Source organism: Podarcis raffonei, chromosome 14, assembly GCF_027172205.1.
Source record: "Podarcis raffonei isolate rPodRaf1 chromosome 14, rPodRaf1.pri, whole genome shotgun sequence".
Lineage (NCBI taxonomy): Eukaryota > Metazoa > Chordata > Lepidosauria > Squamata > Lacertidae > Podarcis > Podarcis raffonei.
In genome coordinates this window covers 51,004,210-51,023,085 of record NC_070615.1, presented here as the reverse complement: position 1 = coordinate 51,023,085, position 18,876 = coordinate 51,004,210, and the positions used below count along the sequence as shown (strand labels likewise).

Genomic DNA, 18,876 nt, shown 5'->3' with positions numbered 1-18,876 from the left:
CAAAATATACCCTGGCCTGCCATACAAGGGTGTTGTAAGGAACACAGAAGAATTGTATGTAAGAATCTTTGATGCTTGAAATACACTACACAAATGCTAATTATACTTAGCTTTAAACCTTTCTGATTTTTTATTCATGATCCATTTAATACTTTTCTCCCACAAGTGATTTCAATGTTATGATTAATAGAATAGAGCTATTCTAAACCATCTATAGCAGAGCTCATAGTCATAATCCTACCAGCCCTTAACGGGGGGAGTGGGGGGGGTGGCGACAGCAGAGAAAGCTTCTAAAATGCCATCCTCTTCTTAATGCAAGACTTGATGTCTTTCCTTTCTCTTTTACACAAATGCCGTTGTTTAACATTTTCTAAAGGGAACTGTGGCATCCTTCCTTGGCCTTTCCCCTTTTCATTTGCCTGTCTTTCATTTGTGTACATGCTCATCCTGTCAAAGGAGCAGAGAGGGAATTCCTCTGACTCCTTGCTTGTAGAATCTGGCAGTTTAAAGACATATTGTACTTTCTGCAAGGCTGATCTGGCGCTTTGTTCAAGAGCAGAAAGGATGCTTTCAGGAATTTTCAAGACTCTCTCTGCAAACGTTCCTACAATCCCCTCAAATCACTTTGGGTTTCATTCTCATTAAGTATCAGCTTCTGACAAGTCAGTTTTATTGATATTGTATTAACCTTGACAGTAAATCATGGGTAGTTGTATTGAAGTCATGAAGTGGAACGCAGTTCATTGTAAATAATATATAAGGTTGAAGTGGAGAAATAAAAAGGACTTGACATGAATAATAGCTCAACCTGCAACCCCAGAGGATGCCATCACTGGGAATACCAGCACAAAACCAGGTGCCTGGAAAGAGCTCGCCAAACACGGTGACCACATTTTGTAAAATTAAGTTCAAATATACGGCAGAAGCAAGTGCAGACACCACCAACCTGATTGAAATTCTTGGGTCATGAGCAGCCTCGCAGTGCAGCATCGCGGTGGTTCCCTTAATAACAGTGCTGTCCTCAGGAGGGCGAACGATAAGAGTGCGATCTGAAAAGAACACGACCCACAGTTCAGGTAAAATTGCCAACTTCCATCTTGGCTTGGGTGTTTGGCCTCTGAAGGCAGCGAGCCAGGTCATTTGTCATTCCTGACAAGAAAATTTCTGCTCCTCCATCCCCCTGCCTCTAGCAAATATGTGAAAGTGCAAAGTTCTCCACAGCCAGTGTTTACTGGAAAAGTTTAATGCAGTATCACATCCCCTTCCCATCTTTAATTTCCCCCGGGATTCCAATTCCAGGGGCCCAGCAATATTAGAAAAAGAGACCTAGAGTAAATTTTACAGCAGAGTGTTTGTCATGTGTTAGGGCAAGTAGCCACCTCTTAAGCATGATTAAGGAGCCAGCCTCCCACCTGGCTGTAGACTGACTCTCCTACTCGCAGCATAACCACGGTGTAGGGAAATGGTCACAGTGATTTTTAATCATGGTAAATGCAAACCACAGTTCCCAAGTAAGTGGAGTCTGAAACAACAGCTCAAAGTGAGTTTCAGATCCTGGGTTAAGAAAAACTAGCTGCATTTATGATGTTAATGATGAAGATATTTCCTTTAATTGCTATTGCAGCAGTAGGAGATAATTCAGTCCAGGGAGAGGAAAGAGCGGGTAGAAAGCAGATATGACCAAGGCTGGCTCCTGATGTCTTAGCCACCTTCAGAAGAGAAGGACTGTATACTTACACAGGCTCTTAATGTGTTTTTTACTTTGAATAGCAAAATGTCCCAGGAAATTATCTCTTGGAGTTACAGGGTTTCATTCCACCACACACACACACACCCAGAATAAATCCAGGTCTACAATACTGGTGGGGTGAAGAGAAGAGAAGAAGTTTCAGAGGGGAAATGACTGACAGGGGAAGCATCTTTTCTCCTATGCAAACTGCATCCCTTGAGGATGCTTTGCAAGAGAGAAGTGCAACATGCAGTTTGTGGAACATCAGCTGAGCTCAAAGTTGAAAAGCTAGCTGGACCAGACTATTGGCTTGCATCAGTCATTCAGGTAGCAGCTGTGCATTCTGGGGCTTAAAGAGCAATAGTGACTATGTGTGCTGTGGTGTCAGAGTTCAGCAGTGATCAGGGCACAGAATAAGAGGTTACAAGGACACTGGCTGAAGAAATGGACCAGGTTCCTGGCTTTGAGGCTGGCAAACAGGAGGTTGTTAAATTGGATCCTGCAACATTCACTGGCGGAGGAAGAGGGGGCGGGGGGAGTGCACCGCCCCTGGCACCACAATCCTGGTGGGGTGCCATCATGGCTGCCCCCTCCACTAGGTGCCACGCCCCCAGGATGTGCGCCACTATCCTGAGGGTGGCGCGCCATGACCCCGGGACGTGCACCACACCCCTGAGGGCAGTGCGCCATGCCCCCGGGATGCACGCCATGCTCCCAGGATGCACACCAGCCATGCCACCGGTGCTGGAGCATGAAGCTCCGCCACTGGCAACACTGGGGCCCATATCAAACTAAAGCCTGCTCCTGGACCTGCAGAACAGAGTGCCTCATGCAATGCCTCACTATTTGGAAGGTTCTGATTTGCAGGCATTAATAATAATAATAATAATAATAATAATAATAATTTTTATTTATATCCCGCCTCCCCAGCCAAAGCCGGGCTCAGGGCGGCTAACAACCATCAAATAATCAAACAATCAAATAATCCAACATTCTAAAAACATTTCATTATAAAAATTAATTAAAATCAAATTAATGGCAACCGTTAAGCAAAATTCTGTGCAGGTTGCCAGAGGAGGGAGTCAGGCTGGACCCTGACCAAAGGCCTGGTGGACCAACTCTGTCTTGCAGGCCTTGCGGAAAGATGTCAGGTCCCGCAGGGCCCTAGTCTCTTGTGACAGAGCGCTCCATCAGATTGGAGCCGCAGCCGAGAAAGCCCTGGCTCTAGTTGAGGCCAGCCTAACCTCTCTGAGACCTGGGACCTTCAGGATGTTTTTATTTGCAGACCGTAGGTTCCTCTGTGGGGCATACCAGGAGAGGCGGTCCCGTAGGTACGAGGGTCCTAGGCCGTATAGGGCTTTAAAGGTTAAAACCAGCACCTTAAACCTGATCCTGTACTCCACCGGGAGCCAGTGCAGCTGGTATAGTACTGGATGAATGTGATCTCGCAGCGAAGACCCCATAAGGAGTCTCGCCACGGCATTCTGCACCCGCTGGAGTTTCTGGGTCAGTCTCAAGGGCAGTCCCACATAGAGCGAGTTACAATAATCCAGTCTGGAGGTGACAGTCGCTTGGATCACAATGGCTAGGTCAGGGCGAGAGAGATAAGGGGCCAACTGCTTAGCTTGGCGGAGTTGAAAAAATGCCGCCTTTGTCATAGCTGTAATCTGTGCCTCCATAAAGAGGGAGGTATCGAAGATTACACCCAAACTCTTAACGGACGGTGCTGGCACTAATTGCACCCCCGCAAGAGATGGGAGTTGCCCCCCCAATCCCATATCGTCCCGTCCCAGCCAAAGGACCTCTGTCTTTGAAGGGTTTAGCTTCAACCGGCTCCCACATAACCATCCAGCCACAGCTTCCAAACATCTGGTCAGTGTGTCTGGGGCCGAGTCAGGATGGCCACCCATCAACAGATAGAGTTGGGTGATGCCACAGCACCAGAGCTTTGACTCTCTCTCTAGCTCACCAGTCTAATGGTGCAAGGAGCACATCAGATGGGAGGCCATGGGACACAAGAGAAATGCTGATCTCCAAAATGAGGCAGAGGAGGGCTGGGCTGGGGGCAAGAGCTCAGATTGCTTCAATTCACTTCCAACCCTTGTTTAGAAAGGAGGCAGGGAGATTGAAAAAGCAGTTTCACATGGAAAGGCATGGAGGCTTCCAAGATCAAAAATCCCACTAGGGAGATCTACATTGTTTTCTTAGACTCCGTCTCTTTTTGACTGGAGGCCATAAAGGAGTAAATGCTACATTGTTAATCATCCCTGTGATTGTTTCATGTTAAACCATAGAGCGGTGTGTGTTAGCTCATTTGTACAGCCTTCAAAAGCTTCAAAATAGGTGGAAAGGCTGGACAGCACCCAAGCAACACATCCACGCAAAGCTGGTTGCGGATATGAGGAGAAAGACGGGAAGAATCAGATCAAGTGGCTCCAAAGACACAAACTTTTCCATAATATTCTACACACATAAGAGATGACATTTACCCAAATGTTGTTAAATCCCCATCATTCAAATATGCCCAGGAAATGGAGGTCACTGCAGCGAGTAATCAAGGCACAAAAAGTTCTCCCTAATGCCTCAACATATAAAGGGAAAAGCCACAGATCACATCAGCTGAATCCAGGTGCAAGAAAAGGAAGATAAATGGAAAATAGGAGCAAAGTCCCATTTTCCAGAAGCAATAATACACCATAATGCCAGAAGGGATTTCTGTACAAGGAACAAGAGTCAAATGGTAAGTGTGAACATCAGACACCATTAAGCACCATGTCTGAGAGTGCTGGATTTTTCTGTTCTACCCCTTGGGTTATATAACAGTTTCATTCTCGTTGCTGTGCATACAGTGTGTGATGCAATTAAATCAAATTTAAAAGGTTTAAGCAGGACATTAAAATGAACTGGCAACCTGTGCATACTATACAGCGCAGCCTGTTCAGAAGGGAACTTCCAGTGGAGATTATTAGCTTCTCCTACAACCACATCGTGATATGTGTATCAGTTGCACGTTATCGGGATGACACAATGAGAATGTACAGGTAGCAGCCATGCCTCGTAGTGCATGAATTACTGAAATAATCTGCAGATATCTCCAGCTGTGTATATTAGGATGGCTTTGGTGAAACTTAATGTCTATTTTGAAATGCAAAGATGTCAAATGAACACTCTCCCTTGTAGATCTCTCCAAATCAGCTCTAAAATCCACAAACATAATTTCCATTAAATTATTCACCCCCTCCCTTCCACACATACACACCATGAAATGGAAATGTTGTAATTGGTTTCCTGAGGGCACAATGAGAACTGATTAAGCCTTGATTAATATTAAACTCTAAAACAAACATGGTCCTTACTCCACACGGTGAGAGCAGCGGAAGCGTTTAGGAATCCTTCAGAGTTGACTGCACAGCAGGTATAGTCACCAGCATCCCGAGCAAAGACTGGGGCGATCTGAAGCCCTCCAGATTCGAGGAGGAGGAACCTGGGGATCTGAATGGAGCCGCTGGCCAAAACCTGGTTGCCTGAAAAACACCATGTGAGAACAGCTTCAATTCTCTGATTTGCAGTGCATGAAAACGCTAATGCTATGCTAATTCTTCTTGGTGAGCAGCAGCAATTAGAGTGATTTCCCAACAGAATAATAAGGCTTTACCTCTTTTCCATGCAATGGCAGGCTTTGGTGCTCCTGAGACATCACATCTTAAAACCGCTGTCATCCCTTCGGTAACGGTGGTGTCTGTCGGCAGTCGTGAAAACGTTGGTGCAATATCTGGAATCAAATTTTGTTTTGTTCCTAAGGATCAGTTCTTTGAAAGATCTCTCAACTACTTGTGGAATTTTGTATCCATATTTATCAGACTAGTAATGGACCGGGGAATGACGACAATAACATGAAAACTTTTTCAGAAGAGACAGTAGCTTTTCATTATTCACCTCCTTGGAATTCCCCAAGTGTGGACTGTTGGATAAATGAAAAATGAATTCCAAGCAGTTTCCATACAAGTGGAAGCAAAAGGACTTTGTGGTAAAGTAAAAAGAAGAAAAAAGAAGAAGTTCGGGGGGGGGGGATAGATAAATTGAAATAAACAAAACTATTTGCTTTCAACCCCATTACATAAGATGAAAAGCTTCTTGAGCCTGACATGAGTTTGCAGAGCTGAATGTCAGCCAAAAAAAGTCTCCATTTGATTTTCATCTATGGTATCTCTGCCCCCCTCCCCATTTCCTCATTCTTTCTATCTCCAATGCAAGATCAAACAGCCTCCCTATTATCTTTTGCCCAGAAAAGATATCAGACCTTATGTGAGTACCATATGTGTTCAGAGGTAAACCTAGCAAAGATCTAACGACTTAGCTCAGTGCAAGGAGATGCTGCAGCCAAGCATCCGTCCATCACGCCTAAATCAAACTCCAGCCAAGAATGTCTCCACTTTCCCCCACCAAACCATCTTTTGTGAAGTTGAGGTCACCAGAGCAGACAACCACCAGGTATTCATCCATTTTGGCAATGGCCAAGTTCACATTTTCCACGCAGAACAGAATCATTATTCTAGATCAGGGGTCAGCAACGCCAAAGACACCAGAGGGATCTCTGCGGGACCAATCCAGCCCAGGCAAGATAAACCTTGCCAACCCCTGTTCTAGACGCTGCCACTTGTCAGTCAGGGTGTGGAATTGACCTCCTGGCCTCATTTCCTTATCAACTTCAACGTATTCTAGAACAGCCTTCCCCAGCTTGGCACCCTTCAGATATCTGGGGCCATGGCACCCATCACAGCATAGATGAACACTGGGGGGAGGGACACTTATGGGAGTACAGCTGTGCTGGCTGGTGCTGATGGGGGTTTGTAGTTGAAAGCGTCTGGGGCCACCAGATTTGGCAATGCCATTACAGAAGCGAAGGTGGCTTCATTTGACATCAACTACAAAAGCATAGGCTTGTGTTTGTTCAGGTTGCATATGGGTGGGGCAAATATGGAACTGTGCATTCAAGTGGTACCAAAAGGAGTAGGGCCATTGTCAGTTGGCAGAGCATCTGCTTCCCAAGCAGAAGGTCCCAGGCTCAATCTCCAGCATTTGCAAGATAGACCAAGGGTCTGGCTTGGTATACAGTAAGGCAGCTTCCTGTGAGTAAGAAGGTGGACACTTGTTAGGATTTTTTGTTGTTGTTTGTGAAAACAAAACAAAAAATGGCACAGACTTGGAAGGGAGAAGTGTAAGGAGGGTTAAAAAGGGAACGTATGATAACAAGGGGGAAAGATTAGAATACCTATTAGCCATCCCTATCCTTTAAGAGAGGGGAGGTTATTGTATGGGAATAAATTAATGAATAAACAACTAAAAATAGCATCCCTCTGGCATGACTTCAGGATTACAGTGCTGGCATATGTTCTTCTAAACCCACTTATTAAACGTTGCAAAGGCTGCATAACTGTAATACTGCTCTGCCTTAACGTGGGAAGACAACCACATCATTCCCACAATAAATGGCCCTTAACTATGACAAAAGTGTGAATAATGCATATGTTGTGCACTTGTTGCTGTATCTCAATGATCACTAAAGTGCCCTCTAGATGTTGCCTTGTATCACCTTTGACCATTGACCAGGCCATCAGAGGCTGATGGAACTGGAGTTCAAAAGCTTCCAGAGGGCACCACATTGTCCAGGGGCATGCAGCAGGGAAAGATTATTTGTGCGTCTGATCTAATACTGTGGCTACAGTGCTTAAATTGCTACTTTAAGATTATTATTCTGAATCAAAGAATTAAAATATATTGTACCCTGTGATGGCCTGCTATATCCCAGGGGAGGTGTGCGCAGAACCCTTCACTACACATGTAACTTCTCCCCAACCCAAAAAATGAACAAAGAAAGAAAAACAAAATATAGAACAGGGAGGCATTAACCTGGCAGTTCCTGGTTCATTCACATTTGTGACACACCATTAATGCATTATACTGTGCTTACTTTTTCTCAGCAGAACTATTAATATGAAAAAGGGCTGCATGAAATGTTCCTTTGTGTTTAAGCTTTTAAAAACAAGAATAATACCAGTCCCATGGTCCAAATTCCTAGTCATGTGACCTCAGAGTGTTTCTTCCAAGTCACAGAAATCCCCTGTGGGGGAGACGGCGGGAGGACGCAAGCCCCACGCTGCTGTTTCGGGCAGCGCAGAGCCTGCAGACGGCTGATTCACCGTGTCACTCCCAGGAGAGACACATGGCTCAGACGCACTGCAGTTCATGTGGTAAGTGCTGCCCGCTGTGGTGTGGTGCCCTGTGCTCCCCCCGCCCGCCCCCAGCTACGCCTCTGCTAAACAGTGGTCCAAATTTGAACAGGAAATCATGTACACCAATCCTCCTGGATACTGAGCCCTCTGAATGTTTTGGATCAGGACTGCCATCATTTCTGACCATTGGCTGTGCTGCCTCAGGGGGCTGATGGGAAATGGAGCTAGCATCTCCAGGCAGAGGGCCTTCTTGGTGGTGGCGCCCACCCTGTGGAATGCCCTCCCATTAGATGTCAAGGAAATAAACAACTATCTGACTTTTAGAAGACATCTGAAAGCAGCCCTGTTTAGGGAAGTTCTTAATGTTTGATGTTTTATTGTGCTTTTAATTCTGTTAGGAGCTGCCCAGAGTTGCTGGGGAAACCCAGCCAGATGGGCAGGGTATGTATGTATGTATGTATGTATGTATGTATGTCTGTATGTATAAACTATTATTATTATTACTATCACTATTACTAAAAACATGCATCAAGAGACCCAAAGAATAGTTGTTTTTAAACTTGGGGTCTCTCAGTTTAAAGTCAGAGGAGAACCACATCTTCTAAGGGCAGTCATTGTGAGTGAAGGAATTTGTGGGAGGGCTGCAGTCCTGCTGTTTCACTGCTTAAAAATGAAGGGTTCCTTGTTGGAGGTTGCACATAGTGGGGTAGGAGAGGGGAAAATAATGCCAATATGTTTCACCTCTGGCAACCAATGTGCCCCTTTGCATTTGTATAGCAGATGAGTCTGGAAAGCCAGGGACACGAATTATTATTATTATTATTATTATTATTATTATTATTATTATTATTATTATTATCTGTGAAAGGTGCAATGCTGGAGCAGGCTGTCCTAGGATGCGTTGTAGTTCCACCAGGAGGCTTGGAGAAAGCCTTAGGGTGGAATACAACATAATTGCTCAATCAGTGTAAGCTTTTTCTGCTTGCTCAAGGAAAGGATCTTCCCTCTCTCCCCCAGGCACTGCTCTGGGGTTTCTCTTGACAGCCCCTCCCCTGCGAGCTTGACTTCTTTCTCTTTTCTTTTTACTCCGTACCACTGGGCTGCCCTAGAACGATGAACGCATTGTGCCCCAGAAACCTTCCTTTGCCTCCCCTGCCCAACCCCCACATAGGTCCAGACATACTAGTCACATCCAGGAAGGTACGACTCTGCATCTCCCCAGCATCATTCCTTGCAAAGCACTGGAAGATTCCAGAATCATCAGGCTGCAGTCCCTGGATCTGAAGACTCCCATTGAGCAAAACCTTGTAACGCGGATTCAGCAGTTTGTGGATGGGGACAGCATCCTTGTACCAGACCAGGACAGGAAGTGGGACACCTGAAATGTAGTGGAAAGAGAGAAAACTTTTCATGTGTGCCCAGGCACAAAGCATTGCCGCCTGCTAATTGCCCATTTCCCATTACAGAGTTCTATACAAATACACTATTCAGAAAGCAACTGCTACAAAGCATGCATTATCCTGTCAAAAGAGGGGAAATACAACTGAAAAACACAGACAAATCCTTAACTACCCATAATGATTTATGCCATGGCGACTGTGTGCCTTCATTTGCTGTAATCAAATTGCATGCCATTTTTTTTAAAGCCTCAGATTAAATGATTCAGTTTGGGAAATAGGTTAATTGTGTCATCAAATGAGCCTTGAAAAGGTCAAAAGGCAGACAAGGCAGTGAATTGGTAAGACTTAAGCAGGAATCTTATGCATCCTTTCTAGGAAGTATATTCTATTGCACTCAATGAGAAAAAGTATTTATGAAGGGAGTGTTTTGGAGCATTCTAAGCACTTTCAAATACATTATCTCAACAATCCCCATATTGCATAAACCAAGGCTGAGGTTAGCAGCCCAATGAGTGACAAAATCCCTTTACTGAAGTTGATGCCACAGCCCAAAAGCTCACAAAAGGGCCACTCTCAAGGACCCTGGACCACCCAAGACATGTGATTCTGAGCAATGAGGATTTGCAGAGGGAAGGGGGTGCTCATGGTGTTCACCATTCTCATGTCGTTACTCCTGTCCAGTTGTGAGGCAAAGCCCTGTGAACAAAGTTTCCCAGCAGATCAGGGAAACTCTTTCTCACCTCACTAGCCAAGAATAATAAGTGCTCACCAAGGAAGAGCCAACAAAGCAAGGTTTGGGAGGATAAGGTATGCCTATGGTGTTAAGCAGGGACAAAACTAGGCTTTATTTGACCTGGGTCAATCTTTCAGGTTAACGTTGAGGGCTCACTCACAGTTCCGCTTGTGCCATGCCTAGAATGGGCGACTTTGAGCAATTTTCCACTTCTTGCACTTTCTAGGCATGGGTCCAAGTGGTTTTGCCCTTGGACTGCTCCTGTCGAAGGGAAAACTCACTCTTTAGTGATAGATCAAACAAATGCAAAGCTGGGGAAAACTCCAATTGATGTTTTGTCCAACTGAACGCTAAAGAGTGAATTCTCCTCTCCCCACCCCCCGGGGTGGAGGGTGGGGACAGTAGGTCAAGAGGAACTGGGGATAAGCCTCTACCCAGAGTGGATTCCCCAATTCATATACATTTGCAGTGTTTGTCCTTAACAAATGGCCTTTGCATTGCTTTATGTGAAGGCTAGTAACATCAGCCCTGCCTTGGGGGAATCCCTTGCAGACAACCGCAGTGCCTAGAGACAGGCAGTCAGGTCATGTAGCCATAGCAGTGACCAGAGGAGGAATGACTGCTGGGAAGAGGGCAGAGAGAAGAAATGCCATCAGCTCAACCGGACACCTTCATCTGCCCCAGCTGGAACAAAACATGTCTCTCCTGCATCGGTTTCTACAGCCACAGCAGACACTGCAAGCTTCAATAATTTGACCTCACCCCCAATGACATATTCTTCCATTGTCTCCTGAGTGAGACAGATTGCTATGAGAATGTTCGATCTCTGTACATAAAAATCTGACTTCGCAGAGATCTCTGAATGAGGACAAACACATTTTATTACCTAGGATTCTAAATGTTTCTAACAGCAAGCCTTCAAAGCATGTTGAAAGTAAATATCGCTTGATCTATTGTGCGTGTTTAGTAAGGCAATAAAGATACAGCAATTAAAAAAATTCAAGGCAAAACCCACTGAAAATACTTTTATGTAACCAAATACAATAACAAAAACCTACTCTTTTTAATATACTCATTCTTCTGAGGAGAATGAAAGATACATTATTCCCCAAGAAAGGGGGGGGTAGTTGACTGGTCATGAAATTATATTTCTGTACAAGGATGTAATCAGTTCTTGAAATCGCATTTGAAACTTCCATTTTGCTTGAATAATAAAGCTATTTATAGCCTACAGGAATCATCTTTTGTGTGCAATGTGTGTGGTTTGACACAAAATAGATGCAGTGTACCACTGTGAAACAAACACAATTTTAATTTCATACCAAAGGCCCATTTACAGAATTCGTGTACAGTCTGATTGTCAGAATTCTCAGTGAAATGTAATTCATCTCATCAAATCCCCTGGGCCAATACAAATTATCACTGAGTAATGAGGAAACAGATGATACAAAAATGGAATCATACTCAGAATAGAGGACACAGGAAATAGTCTGAAGCTTAAGTAACAGCATTTCCATTATATTTTATAGAAAACGCAATAGAATGAAATCTGGCATTGGGCATTATTCCCCATAACAGCATAATGGGCTAAACATTTTGAATCCTGACAGGAATATCAACATTCTCCGCTCACTGAAGCTTAGGTTGTCTTCTCCAATTAAGCCACAGATCAGCTCCAAACCCCACTGTACTTAAAGGAATATAGAGAAGTCAATCTATATATTTTCCTTCCGATATTTCAGGAGGCCTTAAAAGATCCTAGTGATTTCGGTGGGTAAGTCACACCATCAGAACTAGAGAGAAGGTGCTTTTCAAAGATCTTTTTGGAAAGACAGACACCAGGGAAGGAGTCCATTAGTTAGACCAGGTGTGAAACAGACAAGGGGCATCTGAAATGATGAGGGGTACATCAGAGCACGGCAGGAACTTGCAAACGGATCTGCCAGAGGAGGCAGCTGCAGTCAAGAGCCACACTGAGCTTCAAAATGACTGTGCTGGCTTTTAAAAAAGAAAAAGAAAAAGAAAAGAACTGATTTTCTTTTTAAAAGAAATTATGTGTCCCTTATCATGGCTAACCAGGATAGAAGGAATATATATTCTTTAGAATTTTAAGGATTCATATATATTTGTTTATTTGGTAATCTTTTGTTTCTTCTGTATCTTATCTGGAATGTATAATTTTTACCATGTAAGAAAATCAATAAAAAGCATACTGAAGAGAGAAAAAAGATTGCAATCCTAGAAGAAAGAAAGAAAGAAAGAAATATATATATAATATATAATTGGAGAAATAAGACTTTTCCAAGGGTCCATCTGTAGTCGTGCATTTTTTAATGTATTTATCAGGGCTGCAAGTTTAGCGTTACCAATATGATAGTTCATATAAAAACATTTTGATCATCTAAACATTTGCCCCCAACTAATCTGTCAGCAGATTTTGTTTTTTATAAAAATATTTAATGATGCTGGGAAGAGCCATATGTGCAGAAGAGCCCAGCTTAGACCTCTGGCATCTCCTGGCAAAGGCTGGGGAAAAGTCCTGCCCCTCTGCGAGTCAAGGGAGGCGATGCTGAGCTTTATGAACCAAAGGTCTGACTCTGTAGCAGGTAAGTATGCTCTTCTTCCTTCACAGGCAAATTTGTGCAGTTTTAATTTGAACTCTACTGATTGCTGACAGCATATAATCCAGTTAGTGTTATATATACCAATATATTGTGTTTTAAATGCTTGCAACTTGAGTAGTCTCTGAGGAATAGAAAATGGAACTTTGTTCCCAAGGAAACTCCATTTACAATGAAGTAAAAAGCTGTCTATTGCAGGCTTTAATTTTATTTATAGTTAATCTATTTGTATCGAGCAAATTTAATCTGTGTCTCCCACACTCACAGCGCACAAAGATGGAATAAATGGCTTTTGCGCCAAAGAATCCCATAGGAGTTGTGACAAATTGAAACGTCCTGCCTGTTTATGGCCAGGGCATGGAGCAACTTCAGGATGTGTCCCAGGCTGTGATTCAAGCACCTGAGCTGGCACCCCCACAACCCCTCTTCATTTTATGTCCTCTCTGATACACAGGGTAAGAAGTCGGTGGCCAGACAGCTGTTAGCTTTAGTAGTGAGAAATCTGGAAATGCAGCACTCATCTGGACAGGGCACAGAACAGGTGAGGATGGAAGAAACCACTTTGTTTGTTGAGCGAGCAAAGAAAATAGTTGAGTGAAAAGGCGAGAAAGGGATGACATGGTAGAAAATTACAAAATTATTCAAGGTGTAGAGAAAAGTTTTTCTCCTGTTATAATATTGAAACTTGGGGAAATCCAATTAAGCTGAATGTTAGAAGATTTAGGACAGGTATAATTTTATTTATTTATTTATTTATTTATTTATTTATACATACATACATACATACATACATACATACATACATACATACATACCCCACTCATTTGGCTGGGTTTCCCCAGCCACTCTGGGCGGCTTCCACCAAAGTATTAAAATACAGTGGTCTGTTAAACATTTAAAGCTTCCCTAAAGAGGGCTGCCTTCAGATGTCTTCTAAAAGTCTGGTAGTTGTTCCTCTCTTTGACATCTGGTGGGAGGGTGTTCCACAGGGTGGGAGCCACTCGCAGGGAGGGAACCATCAGAAGGCCCTCAGCGCTGGACCTCAGTGTCCAGGCAGAATGATGGGGGAGGAGACGCTCCTTCAGGTCTACTGGGCCGAGGCCGTTTAGGGCTTTCAAGGTCAGCACCAACACTTTGAATTGTGCTCGGAAACATACTGGGAGCCAATGTGGGTAAAAGAAAGTCCTTCTTCATGCAGCACAGTGTTAACCTATGGAACTCGTTTCCACAGTAGGTAGTCATGGTCATCAACCTGAATGGCTTTAAAAGAAGATTAGACCAATTCATGGAGGAGAGGGCTATTGAAGGCTACTTGCCACAATGGCTATGCTCGGCCTCCATAGTTGGAGACAGCAATGTCTCAGAATACCAGTTGCTGGAAACCACAGGAGGGGAGAGAGCTTTTATGCTCAGATCCTGCTTGCACGTTTCCCACTGGGGCATCGGGTTGGCTGCTGTGAGAAAAGGATAAGGGACTAGATGGGCCATTGGTCTGATCCAGCAGAATTCTTATGTTCTTATGACTGGTATGCAGGGCCGGATTTAGGTTTGATGAGGTCCTAAGCTACTGAAGGTAATGGGGCCCTTTCTATGTCCAGCTGTCCTTTGTCAACAACAAATTGTCACTGTTTTTTTGTGTTGAATATGGTAATTTATGGACCTAATAGGTATCTAAAGCCATTTGCACATGCAGAATGTAGACACCCTATACACAGAAATGAGCAAACCTGTGATATTTTAGGGAATAGCAGGCTAGCAGGTGGGGTCCATTACTTACATCATAGGAGCCGACACAACACACAACACTGTTGCTGTATGTAGGTTTTATTTTATTTGTTTTTTATCTTATATTTTGGAAATGTACATCCAGTGATTTTTTCCTATATTTTTTGGGGCCCTAAGCTATAGCTTGTTTAGCTTATACGTAAATCCAGCACTGCTGTTATGTCTCAGCAATGCGCTCTGTCCATACGCACTCCTCCTGCTTTTGCAGGACCAAAAATTTCTCCATTTCACAAGGCATTCTTCAAATGGACCCCAACTTGTGGGTTTGGACTAATGACTGTCCAGTTCAAAACACCACCAACACAACTCCTGCCTTTTAAGGGCCACATTTTTCTACTATTTTTAAATCTGTGTTAGGCTTTATTCTCTCTCCCATTTAGTTTTAAGTTATTAAATTAAGTTAGTTTGCTTATATTTTTACACAATGTTCATAGAATCATAGAATCATAGAGTTGGAAGAGACCACAAGGGCCATCGAGTCCAACCCCCTGCCAAGCAGGAAACACCATCAGAGCACTCCTGACATATGGTTGTCAAGCCTCTGCTTAAAGACCTCCAAAGAAGGAGACTCCACCACACTCCTTGGCAGCAAATTCCACTGTCAAACAGCTCTTACTGTCAGGAAGTTCTTCCTAATGTTTAGGTGGAATCTTCTTTCTTGTAGTTTGGATCCATTGCTCCGTGTCCGCTTCTCTGGAGCAGCAGAAAACAACCTTTCTCCCTCCTCTATGTGACATCCTTTTATATATTTGAACATGGCTATCATATCACCCCTTAACCTCCTCTTCTCCAGGCTAAACATGCCCAGCTCCCTTAGCCGTTCCTCATAAGGCATCGTTTCCAGGCCTTTGACCATTTTGGTTGCCCTCCCCTGGACACGTTCCAGTTTGTCAGTGTCCTTCTTGAACTGTGGTGCCCAGAACTGGACACAGTACTCCAGGTGAGGTCTGACCAGAGCAGAATACAGTGGCACTATTACTTCCCTTGATCTAGATGCTATATTCCTATTGATGCAGCCCAGAATTGCATTGGCTTTTTTAGCTGCCGCGTCACACTGTTGGCTCATGTCAAGTTTGTGGTCAACCAAGACTCCTAGATCCTTTTCACATGTAGTGCTCTCAAGCCAGGTGTCACCCATCTTGTATTTGTGCCTCTCATTTTTTTTGCCCAAGTGCAATACTTTACATTTCTCCCTGTTAAAATTCATCTTGTTTGTTTTGGCCCAGTTCTCTAATCTGTCAAGGTCGTTTTGAAGTGTGATCCTGTCCTCTGGGGTGTTAGCTACCCCTCCCAGTTTGGTGTCATCTGCAAATTTGATCAGGATGCCCTTGAGTCCATCATCCAAGTTGTTGATAAAGATGTTGAATAAGACCGGGCCCAAGACAGAACCCTGTGGCACCCCACTAGTCACTCTTCTCCAGGATGAAGAGGAACCATTGATGAGCACCCTTTGGGTTCAGTCAGTCAGCCAGTTACAAATCCACTGAGTGGTAGCATAGTCAAGACCGCATTTTACCAGCTTCTTTACAACAATTTACAACATTTTACCAGCTTCTTTACAACATATGTTGTATATGTTGATTTTTTGACAATATGAATATTGGTAATTGTTCTTCTGTTTTTTTTTCCATTGCTGCTGTTAATTTGATTTGTTGTAAACTGCTTTGGGTACAATCGTGTAGGAAAGCAGCATATGAATAAAACATTGATGTTTAAAAAGATCATAAACAGCAAAGACCATAAAATAAAGGATCAGTAGCAAATATGAAATGAACATCATCAATAAGACAGAAAGAATTAGGTGCAATTATTTTGCAAAAGTATGAAGCCAACCAGCGCATTTTTGGTCAATAAATGTTGCCTTGAGTGAGGAGAATAGAAAATTCTCTCTGCCTTTCACTTTCTTTGAGTCTGTCCATTTGTGTGCTCTTTCAGGATGAATCTAATAAGAGTTCTTTAAAGTTCTCCCAGTTCTTTAAAGTTCTCCCAGCAGGATGCACATCAGGATCGAGATAAAAATAGCTTAGGAAGTAGGGCTGCTAATACCTCACATGAGACTTTTGAGAGCTGCTGTCCATCAAGGTTGACACTCTAGGTCAGATGTACATAAGGAATCAGCACTAAGAAACTTCTCATACATTTACAACTTGGTTTCCCTATCTATGGGGCCAATACAGATGAGGCGGGTCAAGAGGGAGGCAATAGCTGAGCTTCAGGCTAATTAATATCCCAGGAAAGGAAATGGACTGTTGTTTGTATGCTTGTTTGGCGTGTGTGTGTGTGGAATATCTTAGCTATACACCCAACTGCAAACTGCCTTAACCCGCTATACAAATGTTATAACTAAATAAGTGAATAAAATGAAATGTAATGTGTGAAGAGGCACAAAGGTTTCCAAGGACAGGTGGGTTCTCAGTGGCAGAGTCAATTCTTTCTGGATTTGACTCCTGGTCTAATCAGTAGATTACACTTATGTATTTAAAAAATTCAAGGTTCCTGCATGTGGTGAAGAGGGAAGTGAGGGGCGGATGGGAATTGTCAAACTGGGAAGATAACCCATCTATGAGAAGGATGACTAAGATCCTAAACCTCTGCTGCCTTGCAGAATATCTCTGGGAGAAGAAAAGGCTAAGGAGTAAACCCTACACAAATCTGGAGTCCCTAAGAGGATTGGATGGCACCTTCCAGCAACTCCTGCAGCCAAGCTGGTGCTAAATATATTGCTCTGGTTTCTTTTGGACCACAACAGTGAGGTCAAGAGGGGAGTCTTGTCGTCTGGGCAGCTCAGGACCTTCATACACACTGCCCAGGCTTGTGCCCTCAGGCAGTTTGACTTCACTCCCAGAGGCACACTCCATTGTCTCTCAAGGTAAAAAAAAAAAAAGATAAAGGGCCCCAAGACTGTTAAGTCCAGTCACAGGAGACTATGGGGTTGCGGCACTCATCTCGCTTTCGGGCCAAGAGAGCTGGCATTTGTCCACAGACAGCTTTCCAGGTCATGTGGCCAGCAGGACTAAACCGCTTCTGGTGCAAGGGAACACCATGATGGACACCAAAGTGCACGGAAACGCCATTTACCTTCCATCCGCAGTGGTACCTATTTATCTACTGGGACTGGTGTGCTTTCGAACTGCTAGGTTGGCAGGAGTTGAGACAGAGCAACGGGAGCTCACCCCGTCGTGGGGATTCGAACCGCCGACCTACTGATCAGCAAGCCCAAGAAGCTCAGTGGTTTAGATGACAGTGCCCCAGAAGGATGCCAACAACTAACATTTTTTTTAAAAAAAGCATCATATGAACCTGCTTCTATGCAACTACTGTTGATCTCTTTAGGTGGAATGATAAATATTTTGAAGTTTTTAGTGGTGTTTGCACACCTTCTAATTAAAATTTGAATGAAAGACGGCTGCCACAGAAGTGTAATTTCGCTTGAATGTTTCTGCAGCCAACGTTTTCTCTCTCTTTATTGGGATAACTTTTTATTGGGTTTTATAAGCAAGGAATAATAAATGATACAAATAAATAGTCCAAGTCTTCTCATGTCATAGCATAATAAATTTGCAGTAATATCAACAACATATGGTTCATTATTAGTTCTTGGTTCGTGAATTGGTTTAAACAAAAACAATGGGGGAAACAGGATAGAACAGTTAAAAGATAGCATTCAACATCACATAGTTAAATGTCTAATCAGGAGCCCTTGTGGTTGTGCTTAGATTAAGTATTTCCCCTCTTATGTTAACAATGAAACAATATAAAGTGTTGATATACTGATGAAAGCAGGAGGGGTTCAAAGAGAAAACAGTAATTTAGGTTTGAATTTTAATTTAGATCAAATAGATTGAGCCAAATGTTGATGCTGGAATTGCTCATTTTCTGGAATAATGACATACGTTATGAAATTCAATCACACTGGTGTAATGCCATCTTCTTGATCTGCCCGTGTGTCAACCATAGTTTATTTGTTATTTGTCAAGGAAGGATGTTTCTCAAACTATTTTGTACCAATTGCCTATCATGATGCCAAAAAGGCCTTTCCAGTATCTGGTTATGTTGAGGCTCGTCACTTGTAATAGATGGCTTTTTAATTCTTTATTATGTAAGCCCAGATTGTTGTCTTGAAATGTATTTAATAAAGTTAATTTTGGTTCGAATTCCAATTGTTATCCTGTTATTTTATTAATTTATTGGAATATTGAATTCCTGAAAGGTTGGGTTTTTTAACATTCCCACCACACATGGAGATATGTACAGGGTATGGGGCAGCAAGGCATGAGGATGGGTCATTGCCAGCTTCCTGGGGGTTAGGTATCATGTATATATGGGTTAATTCTCTACTGCAGGCTTCCTCAACCTCAGCCCTCCAGATGTTTTT

General features: G+C 43.3%; 1 protein-coding gene across 5 annotated transcripts in view; it reads right to left on the bottom strand.

Moving 5' to 3' along the window:
- The window catches only part of SDK1 (sidekick cell adhesion molecule 1), a 589,097-nt gene that overhangs the window by 215,855 nt on the left and 354,366 nt on the right, over positions 1–18,876 (bottom strand). For all 5 annotated transcript variants that reach the window (XM_053365834.1, XM_053365835.1, XM_053365836.1 and 2 more), the window contains exons 10-13: positions 9,146–9,340; positions 5,385–5,501; positions 5,086–5,253; positions 947–1,049 (exon numbers count right to left, since the gene is read on the bottom strand). In XM_053365834.1, coding sequence (XP_053221809.1) covers positions 947–1,049; positions 5,086–5,253; positions 5,385–5,501; positions 9,146–9,340 — 583 coding nt within the window. The remainder of the gene's footprint in view (positions 1–946; positions 1,050–5,085; positions 5,254–5,384; positions 5,502–9,145; positions 9,341–18,876) is intronic.